The sequence below is a fragment of the Pituophis catenifer genome, unplaced genomic scaffold (assembly GCF_029215685.1).
Source record: "Pituophis catenifer annectens isolate HBS135680 unplaced genomic scaffold, rPitCat1.0.hap2 SCAF_10, whole genome shotgun sequence".
NCBI classification, from domain to species: domain Eukaryota; kingdom Metazoa; phylum Chordata; class Lepidosauria; order Squamata; family Colubridae; genus Pituophis; species Pituophis catenifer.
This window is the reverse complement of record NW_027256890.1, coordinates 22,318,622-22,335,818: the sequence shown is the minus strand read 5'-3', so window position 1 is coordinate 22,335,818 and position 17,197 is coordinate 22,318,622. Positions and strand designations below refer to the sequence as shown.

The 17,197-nt window shown below is 46.2% G+C and overlaps 1 protein-coding gene across 3 annotated transcripts; it reads left to right on the top strand.

The window, feature by feature from the left end:
- Positions 1 to 498: 498 nt before the first annotated feature.
- Positions 499 to 15,682, top strand: BRMS1 (BRMS1 transcriptional repressor and anoikis regulator). Of its 3 annotated transcripts, none has more exons than XM_070950359.1 (11): positions 499 to 577; positions 3,259 to 3,419; positions 4,602 to 4,692; positions 5,132 to 5,259; positions 5,550 to 5,629; positions 7,495 to 7,591; positions 9,002 to 9,094; positions 10,720 to 10,784; positions 11,054 to 11,093; positions 12,391 to 12,529; positions 15,247 to 15,682. In XM_070950359.1, exons 2-11 carry the CDS (start codon positions 3,293 to 3,295, stop codon positions 15,362 to 15,364), a joined length of 978 nt encoding a protein of 325 aa, XP_070806460.1. In that variant the 5' UTR covers positions 499 to 577; positions 3,259 to 3,292; the 3' UTR covers positions 15,365 to 15,682. The 3 variants fall into 3 exon arrangements, with proteins under 3 accessions (XP_070806460.1, XP_070806459.1, XP_070806461.1); XM_070950358.1 differs by having other exon boundaries at positions 4,536 to 4,692; XM_070950360.1 differs by lacking the exon at positions 12,391 to 12,529 and having other exon boundaries at positions 4,536 to 4,692; positions 15,247 to 15,335.
- The last annotated feature ends 1,515 nt before the right edge of the window (positions 15,683 to 17,197 follow it).

Below are 17,197 nucleotides of genomic sequence, written 5' to 3'. Positions count from 1 at the left end.
GGCAGCTATTACTTCTGATAGTAGTAATACTTTTGCCAGTTAACATTATTTTTATTATTAGATTTCTTTCTCCAGCCACCTCATGCATAGCCTCAAAGTTTATGCACCTGTTATTTGGGAATTAAAAAGGAAAGATAGCCTCTGTAGCCATTGCAATACTGCATTGATATTTGGGGGTTCATTCTTTTCCAAAAAGGCTCTTATTTTAAAATATGGGAAGGGAAAAAAACACTTTTTTTGTTTAGTTTTTCAGTTTTTCAGTTTTTCCTTTTTTTTTAAATTTTACTATTTATTTTTCCTCCTTCCGTTCCCAAGATTCTATTTTCTCGGTTGCTATGGGAACGCCTTTTTCCGCTTCCGGCTTCCCACAATGCGGTGTAGCAAAAAAAAAACCCAACAACCACAGAGAGATGGCTGGAAGGTTCTAGGATCATAGACATGTAAACCGCCTCCAACGGCCGGCATTATCAGCCGCTCGGATTGGTTTAAAAGCAGTGGGCGGGGCCGACCGAGGACCACTTCCGATTGCGGAAGGGAGCCCGAGCGGCGTCTACGCTTTGCGCGGCTCCTCCCCCAGGTAATGAAGGGGGTCCAGGCGCTTTTCCCAGCGCCCCCCTTTTTCTGGGTGCTCGTTGGTCCCGCCCATTCCAATCTCATGCATTTGGGCGAGCGGCGGGGCAATTGTGGATTAGACCACTAACCGGGTTTGGGGGGGGTTATATATTTGCATGTCTGTGCTTTTGTATGAACGTACTACAGGCGCATATACGTAAGATTGGCTTCTGCTCGTTGCGTTCCCCGTTGAAGGCGTATCGTAGCGGGAGGAACGTATTTCTGACTTTTTTTTCCTTTTTATTTTCTCTCCCCCCCCCCATTTCAAGGAATTGGTAATCTCTTCCCCCATCATATTAATAGGGGGACGTGGTTTAGTCCATTGCATTATGGGGGGGGAGAGAAAGAGGATGGAGGGTGCAATATGGATGTTTTTATTCATAAACATTTATAGCATCTTGGGTTTTCTATACCTGATTTTCTTAGCAGTTCCCAACAATGGTCAATTTCATCTTAAAAAGTGGTCCAGCAGGACATCATTGAAAAGCATGGGGGGGGAGTAGCTTAAAAAACTTGCAGCAGTAAAGCCAGCTAATTTAAAATACCATTTGGTCCAAATCATTTGCAAAACAAAGGAATTTATTTTATTTATTATTGTTTTTAGGGAGCAGATGATGGTCAGTGACGACCTGAAGACTCACCAACAAGTCATAAAGCCTGGGATGGGTCTCGAGTCTCTCCAAATTATGTGGGACTACAATTCCCATCAGCATGGCTGGGAACGATGGGAGTTGTAGCTCATGCATGTGTGGGGTACCACACTGGGGGCACACGGCCCCAGGCGTAAGCTTTAGAGAAGCCCTTTTCTTGAAATAGAAATAGGGCAGTGATGGCTAACCTTTCTGCCGTCGTGTGCCAAAAGCGGGCAGTGGGAGCACGGGGAGGATTGTGTGCGTGCGTGCCCACACCCATAATTCAATGCCCCCCCGCGGCCTACCCTCCCGCGCATGTGCGCGTGCTCCCCCCACACTCCCCCTGGTTTTGGCACGCAATGGCACAGTTGGCCTGTTTTTCACTCTCCCCAGGCTCCAAAGCCTTTCTAGGAGCCTGGGGAGGGCAAAAACAGCCTTCCCAAGGCTGGAAACAGCCCATTTCCTGACTTCTAGTCGGCCCGGAAGGCCCAAAAATCAGCTGGCTGGCACGTGCTGGAGCTGAGCTAGGGCAATACTCGCGTGCCCTCAGATATGGCTCCACATGCCACCTCTGGCACGCGTGCCATAGGTTCGCCATCACGGGCATAGGGTCTCTTGCTTGAACGGGGTTGGACTAGAAGACCTCCAAGGTGCCTTTCGGCTCTATTCTGATTGATTGATTGATTGAGTGATTGATTAGCCTCAAATGACCATCCTTATTGGGAAGCCCTAGAAAATTCTCAGTTGTGTAATGACTACACAAGGACTAGATAGTCCTTGACTTAACAACCATTCGTTTAGCGACGGTTCAAAGTTACAATGGCACCAGAAAAAAAGAGGAACACTGAGCGTTTTTCACACTTAGCGGCCCCGTTGCAACGTAGTCCCGTGGGAAAGCTGGATTCACTTAACAACCGTATTAACTAATTGGACAGGTCTAGTGCTTCGCTCAACAACCATGGCAAGAAAAGTCGTAAAACGAGACAAAACCTACTTAATAATTGTCTTGCTTAGCAATGAAGACTTTGGGCTCAATTGTGGGCTTACCTGTACATTACTTACTTACCTGGCTGCTTGGACTCCCTTCCCCTCGCCAGGTTACTCACTGGATAATCTGGTGTTTAATGGAAGTAGAGAAAAATCAGATGCAGTAAAAGAAAGCACAGTCTTTTCTTAGGGCACAACTAAAAGAGTGCAAAAGCAGCCACACTCTGCTTTGGAAAGAATTGTGTGAAATTCTCAGAAGCGAAAGTGGAAAGCAAAGCTTTTATTCACCCAACTGGAGGAAGACTCGCATCGAGTTCTTTTGCACGGAAGAGTTCTTTTGGGCGGCTTTGCACACCAGTTTATCTTGGTGCAACGGGCATTTTTTTAGCCCGCTGGATTGTCAGAATCGTCTCGAGTTCTCAAAAAATCTAAAACTTCTGCAGTCTGCAGCCGAGAGATTAAGTACATGCAGATTTACCACCACAACTGAGCCCCAAATTTACGTTGTTTGTATTTGTTAAGTGAATTTTGCCTCGCTTAATACCTTCCTTGACCTGGTTGTTAAATGAATCAGAAATTACAGCTAGTCCTCGACTTACGATAGTTCACTGAGTGACCGTTCGAAGTTACGACGACACTGAAAACCGTGGCCATTTTTCATACATACGACCGTTGCAGCGTCCCACAAGGGCACATGATTTACATTCGGATGTTTGGCAACTGACTCACATTTACGACGGTAGCAATGTCCCAGGGGTCATGACCTTCTAACAAGGAAAGTCAGTGGGGGGGTAGCCAGATTCGCTTAACAACGGTGTTCTTAATTGAACAGCTGCAGTGATTTGTTTAACAAATGTGACGAGGACAGTTAACAAAGCAAAACTCAGTTAACAGATTTCTCAGTTAGCGACATTAATTCTGAACTCGGTGGTGGTCGTAAGCCGAGGACTACCTGGGTTCTGAAATTAGTATCCAGCCTTTGTTCGCTCTTACAAGTTGGATCTTTTTCTGTCCGTCTTTCCTTCAGGTTGGGCGTCTTTTGACATTCGGTCAACGCCGCCATGCCTGTTCAGCCTCTGCCTAAGGAGATAGAAGGGGAAGGCGATTCGGCCACGGAAATGAACGGCGAGGAAGAGAGCGAGGACGAACGCAGCGCCAGCCAGTCGGAATCCGAAGAGGAGAGTTCAGGTAAACGTCAGAAGGGGAACCTGAGGTTTGTGCTATTAAAAGGCAGCCCAGAATCTAAAGCGAAAATTCATGATTGGATTCATTCGTTTCATTTCATTTATTGGATTTGTATACCGCCCTACTCCCGAAGGACTCAGGGCGGTGAACAGCCACAGAATAAAACACATAAATACAAAATTTAAAAACAGAATAAAACTGATTAACTCTATAGCTGGAATTTCCAACCTTTGTCAGCTTTTAAGATCTGTGGGCTTCAACTCCCAGGATGCCCCCAGCCAACCAATGCAGAACTATACAGAACTAAAAACCCGGCTAATCCCAGCCAATGTATAATGCAGTGTTTTCTCAACCTCATGCTGGCTGGGGAATTCTGGGAGTTGAAGTCCACCCACCTTAAAGCAGGCTGGCTGGGGAATTCTGGGAATTGAAGTCCACCCATCTTAAAGCATGCTGGCTGGGGAATTCTGGGAGTAGAAGTCCACCCACCTTAAAGCAGGCTGGCTGGGGAATTCTGGGAGTAGAAGTCCACCCATCTTAAAGCATGCTGGCTGGGGAATTCTGGGAGTTGAAGTCCACCATCTTAAAGCAGGCTGGCTGGGGAATTCTGGGAGTTGAAGTCCACCATCTTAAAGCAGGCTGGCTGGGGAATTCTGGGAGTTGAAGCCCACCCATCTTACAAAACAGTCAAATAAAGGAGAATATTTGTAGCTCAGGATTGCACTTGGTGCCCTCTGAGCTTGCTTGTTTTCTTGCAGATGTTTCATTACCCAACTAGATAACATTATCAGTGCTAGTGAGATTTATTAGCACTGATGATATTACCTAGTTGGGTAACAAAACGTCTGGAAGAAAACAAGTAAGCTCAGAGAGCACCAAAAACCTCACAGTTGCCCTCTTCTTCTTCCTCCTCCTCCTTTTCCTCCACCTCTCCTTCCTCTTCCTCCTCCTCCTCCATTCCACAATCCCCATTCCCTTCTAAGCACTGATGATGTTACCTAGTTGGGTGACGAAAACGTCTGCGAGAAAACAAGCCAGCTCAGAGAGCACCACGGACCCCACAAAACAGACGCTCCAAAATTCAGAAGCTCTGAAAGAAATCCCATTTTTTTTATCCAGGGATTTGGTGGGATTGGCTTTTGAATCAAATCAAAATTGTCCATTTTGCATCCCCACCCCCCCCAGAGATGAACGATGAAGACTACGAACGGCGCCGGGCGGAATGCGTGGATGAAATGCTAGATCTGGAGAAGCAGTTTTCCGAAATCAAAGAAAAGTAAGTTTTTTTGTTTGTTTTTTTAATTTGATTTATATGCCGCCCTTCTCCGGAGACTCAGGGCGGCTTACAATGTGTTAAGCAATAGCCTTCATTCTTTTGTATATTTATACAAAGTCAGCTTATTGCCCCCACAAACTGGGTCCTCAATTTACCTACCTTAGAAAGGATGGAAGGCTGAGTCAACCTTGAGCCTTGGTGAGATTCGAACCTGCAGTAATTGCAGGCATCTGGTCTTAATAACCAGCTTAATAACAGGGTGCCTTAGACCACTGTACTACCAAGCTACTACCAAGTTATTTTTCTTTCTCCTTCTGTTTTCTCTCGTCTCTCTCTCTCTCTCTCTTTTTTTTTTTTAAACCCCAGACTTTGGGATTTATTTATTTTTTTCCTAGTGAATTGGCTGGATGGGTTTTTTTTTCTGTTTTTTTCCCCCCAGGCTCTTTAAGGAGCGTCTGAATCAGGTGAAGGCAAAATTGGAAGACGTGATGTCGGGAAAAGCCACGGAATACCTCGATCCCCTGGCCGTTTTGCAGAATCACATGCAGATCCAGATCGAAGTGGCCGGTAAAAAGCTTTGTGGGTCCCAAAATGGGGACTCCGGGGAGGGGAGGGGAGCGGCAGGCGGGGCCAGCCAGGAGTTGGATTTGGGGGTTCTCCGAACTGCACAGAATCTTAGCTAGAGTTTCTCCCGAATCCCAACAGGCCATAAGTCGAGGACTACCTGTAATAAGAATTAAGGCAGGATTTGTGGAGGAAGGAACAACACACCGTCACATATACAGACACACAAACACACACACACACAAATCACTTTCCACCGATTCCAAATATTTGCATTTTTTTTCCTCTCCCAGGAGTCTATCGAGGTTTGTGCCTGGAAGTCATCAAACACCGACATGGATGTGAGCTTCAAGGAGCACAGCAACATCTGGAGGTTAGGAGACCCCTCCCCCCCTCCTTCTAATCTTTTCATTTACCCCTGCCCCCTCCCCAAATCTGGAGAAAGGAGGCGTTGATTAACACAGCCCGTTCCACAATACAGGTAACCCTCAACTTACGACCGCACTTGAGCACAAAAAAAAAAATTCCGTTGCTAAGCAAGACGGTTGTTAAATGAGTTTTGCCCCGTTTCTTGCCACCGTGGTTAAGCAAATCGGTGTAGTTGTTGAGTTAGTCACACGGTTGTTAAGTGAATCTGGCTTCCCCACTAACTTTGCTTCTCTTCTTTCCTCTCCTCTCCTCCATCTCTCTGTCTTTCTTCCTTTATCGCTTTCTCTTTTTTCCCTCTCTCCTCTCCTCCCTTCCCCTTCTTCCATTCTCTCTCTCTCTCTTTCTTCCTTTGTCTCTTTCTCTCTTCTCCTCCCCTTCCTTCCCCTTCTTCCATTCTCTCTCTCTCTTTCTTCCTTTGTCTCTTTCTTTCTTCTCTTCTCCTCTCCTTCCTTCCCCTTCTTCCATTCTCTTTCTCTCTCCCTTTGTCTCTTCCTCTCTTCTCTCTTCTCCTCCCCTTCCTTCCCCTTCTTCCATTCTCTCTCTCTCTCTTTCTTCCTTTGTCTCTTTCTCTCTCCTCCTCTCCTCTCCTCCCTTACTTCCCCTTCTTCCCTTCTCTCTTTGTCTCTTCCTTTCTCTCTTCTCCTCCCCTCCCTTCCCCTTCTTCCATTCTCTCTCTCTCTTACTTCCTTTGTCTCTTTCTCTCTTATCCTCTCCTTCCTTCCCCGTCTTCCATTCTCTCTTTCTCTCTCCCTTTGTCCCTTCCTCTCTTCTCCTCCCCTTCCTTCCCCTTCTTCCATTCTTTCTATCTCTCTTCCTTTGTCTCTTTCTCTCTTCTCTTCTCTCCTCTCCTCTCCTCCCTTACTTCCCCTTCTTCCCTTCTCTCTCTTTGTCTCTTCCTTTCTCTCTTCTCCTCCCGTCTCTTCCCTTTCTTCCATTCTCTCTGTCTCTTTCTTCCTTTGTCTCTTTCTCTCTTCTCCACCCCTTCCTTCCCCTTCTTCCATTCTCTTTCTCTCTCTCTCTCTTTTCCTTTGTCTCTTTGTCTCTTCTCTCCTCCCTCCCTTTATCTCTTTCTTCCTTTGTCTCTTTCTCTGTTTTCCCTCTCTTCTCCCTCCCATCCCCTCCCTTCCTTCCCTCCCCCCCCCCCGGTCTATCTCACAGGGTTGTTGTGAGGACAAAATGGAAACCGCCCTGCCCACACCAGTCTTAAATCCCTTGGTAGCCGGTGCAGTTTTTCAGGAATAATTCCCTCCGTTAGCCAACCAGCCCTTTTGCCTTCTTGGTGTTCATCAGCTGGCTTTCTTCTAAGGAAGCCAGATTAAAAGAGCTGGAAGGGACCTCGCAGGTCATCTAGTCCAACCCCCTGCCCAAGCAGGAGACCCTACATCGGCCTCTACCTAGGATCGAACTCACAACCTCCTGATTGTGAGCTCCAGATTTAACCTTCCCTTCTGTCCTCAGCGCAACAACCTTGTGAGGTAAAAGTTAGCTTAAGACATAGGGAAAAGTCTCTGCTTTAGCCGGTGTGCGACATGGTGCAAGTCGGGGATTCGAACCCAAACCCGACCCCCATTTCTCCGACTCTTTTAACCCGTCTGTACTTGAACTGCCGTTGATTGGAAAGTGTGTGAGTCGGCGAGCAAAAGCTTCAAAGCCAGCTAAGTGCCTAGTCCTCATGACAGAGGCCCGTAAAAGTTGGTTTCGAGGATTTGCCAGTTGTAGGATCTGTCCTTACAGGTCTATTTTGGGGGGGATTGGCCACAAAGAAAGAAAAAAGGATAACAAAATATTTTCTGCTTTGTCCGTCTTAAGAGCGAGAAAGTGCTGCTGTTCGACAGCCTTGAGGAACGCCTGCTGGAGCGTATCCAGCGGTTGGAAGACGACCGGCACAGTGTAGGCCTCACTTCCGGTGAGTTCTCCTACCTGGCGGATTCTCCTCCACCCCCCGCCCCCACCGTCCGGCTGGAAACCGGAAGTCCCTGGAAGTCAAAACGGAGCAGAATTCGATCTCGGAGCCTCCAGTTCATGGGTGGAGAGTCTCGCGAGTCGTGGGGGTGGGAGGATCCTTCTGTCTCTCTCTCCCAAGGCTGAGAAGCTGATGCCCGCCAGAAAAAAAACCAAGGGTTCTTTAGCTGTCTTGGACTACAATCCCCATGTTGCCAGGCGAGCCTGCCTTGGGAATGATGGGAGCCCCTCCCTGCCATAGATCGAAAAGCGAGAGTATCCGACCTTGGCAACTTTTGTTCTGACCGAGCCTTAGCAGAAACAAGAAACAGACTCCTTCTCCTGAAAAAACTTTATTTATCTCCTGTGAATGAATGGCATTCACACACCGAAAAGTCCAGGCAATAGGCCTTCAAAGAGTTAACTGCACTAACAGACCTTATCAGTTCCTTGAGATAATTGCCAGGAGCCGGGAGCTCCCAGTGGCAGCGCTTGCAAATTAAGTTCTGGCAAGCAGTCTCTGTGGCACGAAACACGATGAGCCAAATCTTCAGAAATACGAACGGTTGTCTCCTACGACCACCACTCCCCTTTCCTTCTATTTATTCATTTCCCAGCCAGGAAGGGGCCATTCAGCATCCACGTGTGCCTTGCTTCCCGAGTCGACTCCTTGTCCTCCGTTGTCCTCCTCTCCTAACAGCTCTGCGCATATGCGCATCTGGAACAGGCCCCAGCTGTTCTTCCTCCTCACTCATCTCAACCTCCATAGGCAGCTGCCTCTCCAGTGGCTGGGAAATGTCGGACGGCCCTGTCTGTTAATCTTTGCGTCCGACGCAGAGCATCCGTCAGAGCAGTGGTGTAATGCAAAATTTTTTGCTACCAGTTCTGTGGGCGTGACTTGGTGGTGGTGGGGTCATGTGACTGGGTGGGTGTGGCCAACTTTTCCCCCCCTTTTTTTTAAAGCATTTTTTTTACTACCTATTCGCCCGAACCGGTAGTAAAAAAAAATGCCTTAAAAAAGTAAAACACTCCGACGATCACGCAGCACAATTGATTGTCAATCAGCTGTGCCGCGCGATCGTCGGAACCTTTTTTTTACTTTTTAAAAGCATTTTTTTACGCGAACCGGTAGCATTTCACCCCCTGCATCAGAGCCTTCCCCAGACTCCAGAACTGGCCCAAGTTCCTCCCCAACCTCCTCATCGTCCAAGTCTGGCGGGCCATCACAAACCTTTGTGGACTTCAACTCCCAGAATTCCCCAGCCAGCTGTTTTCCATGCAGATGGCTTAAAGCTGATAGCACTGACTAACCCCTTCTGGCCAGATTAACAAATTTTGTTTCATCTTTTTTTTTCTCTCTCTCTCTCTCTCTCAGAGTGGTGGGACGGCAAACTTCGGCCCAAGCACAGCTCCAAGGAATGGGATTCCCTCTGGCCCAGCAAGAGAAAGAAGCCACCATTGGTGTCCGATATCCTTTTGTGCACCATTCCTTCTAGAAGGCGAGGTTGATTTCAATGATTTGGAGAGCCGAGGCTGTGTTGGTTGGTCCTTCTGCAAAAAGAGAGTTTGCTGTAGCGGTTAAGGTGCTGGCTTAAAAAACTAGGAGTCGGGGAGTTCTAGTCTTCCCTTAGGCATGAAAGTTGGCTGAGTGACTTTGGGCCAATCACCAGAAGACTGGGAGTTCTAGTCCCACCTTAAAACAGAAAGCCAGCTGGTAGAGTTTAGGCCAATCAGCAGGAGACTGGGAGTTCTAGTCCCACCTTAAACAGAAAGCCAGCTGGTAGAGTTTAGGCCAATCAGCAGGAGACTGGGAGTTCTAGTCCCACCTTAAAACAGAAAGCCAGCTGGTAGAGTTTAGGCCAATCAGCAGGAGACTGGGAGTTCTAGTCCCACCTTAAACAGAAAGCCAGATGGATGACTTTGGGCCAATCACCAGGAGACTGGGAGTTCTAGTCCCACCTTAAACAGAAAGCCAGATGGGTGACTTTGGGCCAATCACCAGGAGACGGTGAGTTCTAGTCCCACCTTAGGCATGGAAACCAACTGGGTGACTTTGAGTCAATCACCAGGAGATTGCGAGTTCTAGTCCTGCCTGAGGCCTAAAAGTCAGCTGGGTTGACTTTCAGCCAGTCTTCCTCTCTCAACCCAACCTACCTCACAGGTTTGTCGTAGTGGGGAAAACAGGAAGCGGAAGGAGCATTACGTATGCTTGCCCCTTTGAGTTACTTACGAAGCAATAAAGGCGAGATGAAAAAAAAAAAATCAAAACTTTGGAAAAATCAAAATATCCCATCAGAGGAAGCTATTATAAAGAAGATTTTAGACTGTGTGGAAGCAGATAGATTGACCAAAAAATTAAAAGACAAGAGACCAAACACAAATATGTTTATCTTGGGAAAAATTCTATAGGTGGCTAGAGAAGAGGAAAATATAACCCTAATTAGATGAGGAATTGTATCTATTGAGAAACTTATATTATACAAGTAAAGTGAAGTCGGATAGACCTAATTGTTTTATAAAGGTATGTAAGATGTTATGTCTTCTCCGGATTATAATATAACACTTTTTAAAATGTTTTTAATTGTTTGTTATTGTTTTTAATCATGGGGCCAAATTTATATATATATCTTTTTAATTGTATTTTAATGTTTGTAGTTTATGTTTTTATTTGGCTGTTCACTGCCCTGAGTCCTCAGGGAGAAGGGCGGTATACAAATTTAAAAATAAATAAATAAATAAATAAATAAATAAATAAATAAATAAATAAATAAATAAATAAATAAATAAATAAATATAGATATACAGTACCGAATACTAGGTTATTAAGGTACTGTTTATAGGTATGCTTGCTTTTTTGTTTTTTTGTTTGTTTGTTTGTTTGTTGCTGTTGTGTTGTCTTGTTTGTTATTTATATGATGTGTTGTTCTTTTGTTTTTAATGGAAAATGTAAATAAAGATTATTTTTTTTAAAAAAAAATACATAAATAGTATTAGGTTATTAGATTATTAGAAGAAAACGAACGATCTGAACTACCTGGCGGGGGGTTTAGCGGCACCTGATTTCACAGTTTCTCCTTAACCTCTCCTTCCCACGCCCGTACATCGTTTACATGCTGCACGATATCGACATCATGGAAGACTGGACGGCTATCAAAAAGGTCAGAGGGCAGCCCTGTGATGTGACTCTAGAACCTGGGGTGGGCAATTCATTTTCCCTAAGTGGCCACAGGAGGACCTGGGCAGTGAAGTTATGATCAGAGGTGGGCTTCAAAAATTTTAGCAAGGGGTTTTCTGCCCGGTTGCTGGGTGGGCGTGGCCAGAGTGGGCGTGGCCTAGTTGGCCTGCACCATGGCGGGGGCGGGGCTTTTTTGCCCCGCCCCCGCCAGACTTTTCATTCATGGTTGCCTTATTCTCTCCCCCCCCCCAGGCAAAAGCTGCTGTATCTCCCTCAAAGAGGAAGCTTGAAGGCAAGTAACTTGATTTTCTTTGCAAATTGGGATCTCCCTCTGGTATTTCTATAAAAATTTGGACTGGTACCCCATGCTTGAAGGGCTGGTTCAAAGGCAAGCAGGACCCACCTACCTGTACCCTGGCCGCAGAGCGAGAGAAATAGTGCATCCAATTGATGCTGAACTACAAGTCCCAGAACTCCTTGCAAAGCCAGCCACGGAGGTAGAATTGTAAGGCAAGCCATGTGGGTTTGAAAAAAATGTGGGTGTGTATCCTTAGTCAGGAATATTTTTTTAAAAAAATCAGGGTTTGTTGAGCTGGCCCAAAAGGGCCAGATTTGTGATTAATTCTACGCTATAATAGTTAGGTCTGTGCCTTATTCTAAGCCACTGTTTCTCAACCTTGTGCACTTTAAGATAAGTGGATTTCAACTCCCAGAATTCCCCGGCCAGCATCCTTTAAGATGGGTGGACTTTAACTCCCAGAATTCCCCAGCCAGCATGATTTAAAGTGAAATCCACTTTTAAGATAAGTGGGTTTCAACTCCCAGAATTCCCCAGCCAGCATCCTTTAAGAAGGGTGGACTTCAACTCCCAGAATTCCCCAGCCAGCATGATTTAAAATGAAATCCACTTTTAAGCTAACTCCCAGAATTCCCCAGCCAAGCATGATTTAAAGTGAAATCCACTTTTAAGATAAGTGGACTTCAACTCCCAGAATTCCCCAGCCAGCATGATTTAAAATAAGTGGACTTCAACTCCCAGAATTCCCTAACCAAGCATAATTTAAAGTGAAATCCACTTTTAAGGTAAGTGGACTTCAACTCCCAGAATTCCCCAGCCAAGCATAATTTAAAGTGAAATCCACTTTTAAGGTAAGTGGACTTCAACTCCCAGAATTCCCCAGCCAAGCATGATTTAAAGTAAAATCCATTTTTTAGGTTAGTGGACTTTAACTCCCAGAATTCCCCAGCCAAGCATGCTTTAAGATAAGTGGCCTTCAATTCACTCGAATTCTAACTCTAACTTCTAATCTTTATCGTAGGATTATTTTAACAGAATCTTGCAAATCTCAAAGTGCATTTCTCCCCCCACCCCCCCACCTCGCCTTTACAGCCCAAGAAACTAGGGAGGGTGGTCTCTTTGTAGATGTCTGTCGTCCGTCCCCCCCACCCACCCAGACTTCCCGGGCTCTTATTCAACACCGTGGCTATTCCCCTGACTCCCAAGGTCATTCCGACAGACCATGACGTCCCTTCTCCTACCCCGAAGGGTCCTTAGCCCCCGCTTTCCCCCCCTCCTGTCCTTCCTCCAGGCCCGCTGAAGGCTGAGAAGCTGTCTTCCCCGCCCCTCTTCGCCGCCCACTGCGAGGATGGCCACCTGCATTACGAGGGCGAGATCTATGTCAAAGGGGAAAGCATCTTCCTGCAAGTGGGAGACGAGACGCCCGTCCAGTGAGTGGCAAGGAGCGGGTGGCAACCGTGGGGAGATCAGCTGGCTTGGTCTGGTGGAGTTCGGCCGGCCCTCTACTCCCATCTCCCTCCTTCCTCCTTCCTTTTCTCCCTCCACCTTCCTTCTTTCCTTCCCTCCCTCCCTCCCTTTCATTCCCATCTCCTTCCTTCCTTTCTCCCTCCCTCCACCTTCCCTTTCTCCCTTCCTCCCTTTCATTCCTTTCCTTCCCTCCCTCCCTCCCTTTCATTCCCATCTCCTTCCTCCCTCCCTCCCTTTTCTCCCTCCACCTTCTTTCCTTCCTTCCCTCCCTCCCTCCCTCCCTTTCATTCCCATCTCCTTCCTTCCTCCCTTTTCTCCCTCCCTCCCTTTCATTCCCTTCCTCCCTTCCTTCTTTCCCTCCCTCCCTTTCATTCCCATCTCTTTCCTTCCTTTCTCCCTCCCTCCCTTTTCTCCCTCCACCTTCCTTCCTTTCCTCCCTCCCTCCCTTTCATTCCCTTCCTTCCCTCCCTCCCTCCCTTTCATTCCCATCTCCTTCCTCCCTCCCTCCTTTTTCTCCCTCCACCTTCTTTCCTTCCTTCCCTCCCTCCCTTTCATTCCCATCTCTTTCCTTCCTTTCTCCCTCCCTCCACCTTCCCTTTCTCCCTCCCTCCCTTCCTTCCCTCCCTTTCATTCCCATCTCCTTCCTTCCTTTCTCCCTCCCTCCCTTTTCTCCCTCCACCTTCCTTCCTTTCCTCCCTCCCTCCCTTTCATTCCCTTCCTTCCCTCCCTCCCTCCCTTTCATTCCCATCTCCTTCCTCCCTCCCTCCCTTTTCTCCCTCCACCTTCTTTCCTTCCTTCCCTCCCTCCCTCCCTTTCATTCCCATCTCCTTCCTTCCTCCCTTTTCTCCCTCCACCTTCCCTTTCTCCCTCCCTCCCTTTCATTCCCTTCCTTCCTTCCTTCTTTCCTCCCTCCCTTTCATTCCCATCTCTCTCCTTCCTTTCTCCCTCCCTCCCTTTCATTCCCTTCCTTCCTTCCTTCTTTCCTTCCCTCCCTTTCATTCCCATCTCTTTCCTTCCTTTCTCCCTCCCTCCACCTTCCCTTTCTCCCTCCCTTCCTTCCTTCCTCCCTCCCTCCCTTTTCTCCCTCCACCTTCCTTCCTTCCCTCCCTTTCATTCCCATCTCCTTCCTTTCTCCCTTTTCTCCCTCCACCTTCCCTTTCTCCCTCCCTCCCTTTCATTCCCTTCCTTTCCTCCCTCCCTCCCTTTCATTCCCATCTCCTTCCTTCCTTTCTCCCTTCCTCCACCTTCCCTTTCTCCCTCCCTCCCTTTCATTCCCTTCCTTCCCTCCCTCCCATTCATTCACATTTCCTTCCTTCCTTTCTCCCTCCTTCCACCTTCCCTCTCTCCCTCCCTTTCATTTCCTTCCTTCCTTCCCTCCCTCCCTTTCATTCCCATTTCCTTCCTTCCTTTCTCCCTTCCTCCACCTTCCCTCTCTCCCTCCCTTTCATTCCCTTCCTTCCTTCCTTCCCTCCCTCCTTTTCATTCACATCTCCTTCCTTCCTTCCTTCCTTCCCTTCCTCCCCCCCCCTCTCTTCTTTTCACTCCCATCTCCTCCACAGGTTGTCCTCAATTTAACAGCAGTTCATTGTTCGAAGTTGTAACGCCACTGAAAAAAAGTGACTTACGACCGTTTTTCACCCTTACAACCGTTGCAACATCCCCCCAATGGCCGCACGATCTAAATTCAGACAGTTTGGCAAATTGACTCGTATTTATGACGGTTGCAGTCTCCCGGGAATGACGCGATCCCCTTTTGCGACCTTCTTGACAAGCGAAAGCCAATGGGGAAGGCCCGATTAATTTAAGAAATGTATTACTCCCTTAACAAACTGCAGCGATTCCCTTAACAACGGTAGCCAGACAGTGTCGTAAAAGGGGGGCAAGGCTCCCTTCGCAGCTGTCTTGCTTAGCGACAGAAATTTGGGGCTCCTTTGTCTTTTTCCTCTTTTTTAATTATGTAAATTTTAATCAGTTTTTTAAATGATTGGGGTGTTTTAATTTGTCTGGGCCAAATTGTTTAATTTGATTTTATTCTGTTTTTAAATTTTGTATTTATGTATTTTTACTGTTTTGGCTGTTCACTGCCCTGAGTCCTTCGGGAGTAGGGTGGTATATAAATCAAATGAAGATAAAGATAAAGATAAGCAGGGGTGGGATTCAGCCAGATTGGATCGGTTCGCGCGAACCGGTTGTACCAAGGACTGGCTGACCCCGCCCACCACGCCCCTCCCAGGAGTCTCCACGCGGCCCATTTTGGATGCCAGGTAAGTGCAGGACGCGTGAGGGTGAAAAACGGGCCTACCGGAAGTCCGGAAATGGGCCTATTTCCAGCCTCCAGAGGGCCTCTGTTGCCCAGAGGAGACTGTTTTCGCCCTTCTGGAGGCTCAAGCAAAGCCTCTGGAGCCTGGGGAGGGTGAAAACGTCCCCCCCCCCGCCGTGGTGCAGGAGGCCGAGTAGGCCATGCCCCCATGGCCACACCCACCCAGCAACCGGGCAGCGAACCAGTTCCTAAAATTTTTCAATCCCACCCCTGATTGTAAATCGAGGACTCCCTGCACTGAATGCTGAATTGACGGGGAAGCTGGATCTCTGGCGGTCTTAATGAATTCTAAACTGACTCCCCCCCTCTCGTTTCTTCCTTCCGCGTCCCCCCCCCCCCCAATTGTGTCTTGATTCCTAGGGCTGTGATCACGGCAATCAGCACCGGGGAAGTTTGGCTGCGCCGGGAAGACGCTAGCAAAACCAAGATCTACGTTTCCCAACTCCAAAAAGGCAAATATTCCGTCCATAAGGCTTAGCGTATCCCGTGGGTTGGAGGGCGGGGGGGCGCTTTGACAGCCCCCCACCTCCAAAATCAACCCGGACTTTTGATGCTGCAAAAAATGGAAAGATTTTGCCGAGAACGAGCTGGGTTTTTGTTTTGTTTTTTTCATCGTGATACCGGATGGTAGATTATTCTCTTGAAGTTTTATTTTGATTTGTTTTATTTTGTTTTTCTGCATTTTTAAATGTGCTTCTTTGTGGCAACCCCAAAATGGAGAAGGGAAGCCAGAAAGTGGTGGAAGAAAATCACCGTCTGGAAAAAATTTCAAATAAAGCACCAAAGTTTAATCTCTTCTCTGTATTCTGGGCTTTTTTAAAAAAAAAATACTTTATTTTAATTCAAACTTCATCTTCCATTAAACAGTGTGTCGTCTGGGTACAAATATTCCGTGCAAATATTTTATCCAATAACAATCACAATTTACAGTCATATTTATTATTTTATCTATTCTTAACTTATATACCATACCTAATACCGTAACAGTCCTCTTCTTAACTTGTTTAACTTTATTAAAACATTTTCCCTATTGCACTCCTCTGCTTTTTTTCCACTTTTCATATCTATTCTCTAACCGTTGATAAAATAATTCCCATATGTTGCTTAAGCCAGCGTTTCTCAACTTTGGCAACTTTACAAGATGTGGATTTTTAACGACTCCCAGAATCCCCCAGCCAGCATGCTTTAAGATGGGTGGACTTCAGCTCCCACAATTCCCTAGTAGCAGCTACCAAGCATAAAACTCAGCATGCCGGCTTGGGCATTCTGGGGGTTGAAGTCCATTCATTTTAAAGCGGCTGAAGTTGAGAAACACTGGCCTAGGGGAAACCCTGTCACATTCCAGCTGCTGGTGCCAACTCCTGGGAACAGCTGGGAAGAGTAATTAACTCTCCTGTCTTGCAAAAAAGGAAATTTGGAAGGCTGCCTCCCCCCCCCACCATCTGAAATGGTATAGGACATTCTCCTGCTTGAGCTGGGGGCTGGACTAGAAGACCTCCAAGGTCCCTTCCAGATTCTATTCTATTTCATTCCACTTTCTATTCTGTTCTGTTCTGTTCTGTTCTATTCTATTCTATTCTATTCTATTCTATTCTATTCTATTCTATTCCTTTCCACTTTCTATTCTATTCCATTCCATTCCATTCCACTTTCTATTCTATTCTGTTCTATTCTATTCTATTCTATTCTATTCTATTCTATTCTATTCTATTCTATTCTATTCCTTTCCACTTTCTATTCTATTCCATTCCATTCCATTCCACATTCTATTCTATTCTATTCTATTCCATTCCATTCCATTCCATTCCATTTTCTATTCTATTCTATTCTATTCTATTCTATTCTATTCTATTCTATTCCTTTCCATTCCACTTTCTATTCTATTCCATTCCATTCCATTCCACTTTCTATTCTATTCTATTCCATTCCACATTCTATTCTATTCCTTTCCATTCCACTTTCTATTCTATTCTATTCTATTCTATTCTATTCTATTCTATTCTATTCTATTCTATTCTATTCTATTCTATTCTATTCCATTCCATTCCATTCCATTCCATTCCATTCCACTTTCTATTCTATTCTATTCTATTCCTTTCCATTCCACATTCTATTCTATTCTATTCTATTCTATTCTATTCTATTCTATTCTATTCTATTCCATTCCATTCCATTCCATTCCATTCCATTCCACTTTCTATTCTATTCCATTCCATTCCACTTTCTATTCTATTCTATTCCTTTCCATTCCACTTTCTATTCTATTCTATTTTATTCCATTCCATTCAATTCCATTCCACTTTCTATTCTA

Bases quoted from the DNA above. Each gene is read 5' to 3' on its own strand.
- BRMS1 (XM_070950358.1), top strand. From the start codon at position 3,293: ATGCCTGTTCAGCCTCTGCCTAAGGAGATAGAAGGGGAAGGCGATTCG. The intron at 7,592-9,001 runs GTGAGTTCTCCT...TCTCTCTCTCAG, and splicing joins CAGTGTAGGCCTCACTTCCG to AGTGGTGGGACGGCAAACTT. The intron at 10,785-11,053 runs GTCAGAGGGCAG...CCCCCCCCCCAG, and splicing joins ACTGGACGGCTATCAAAAAG to GCAAAAGCTGCTGTATCTCC.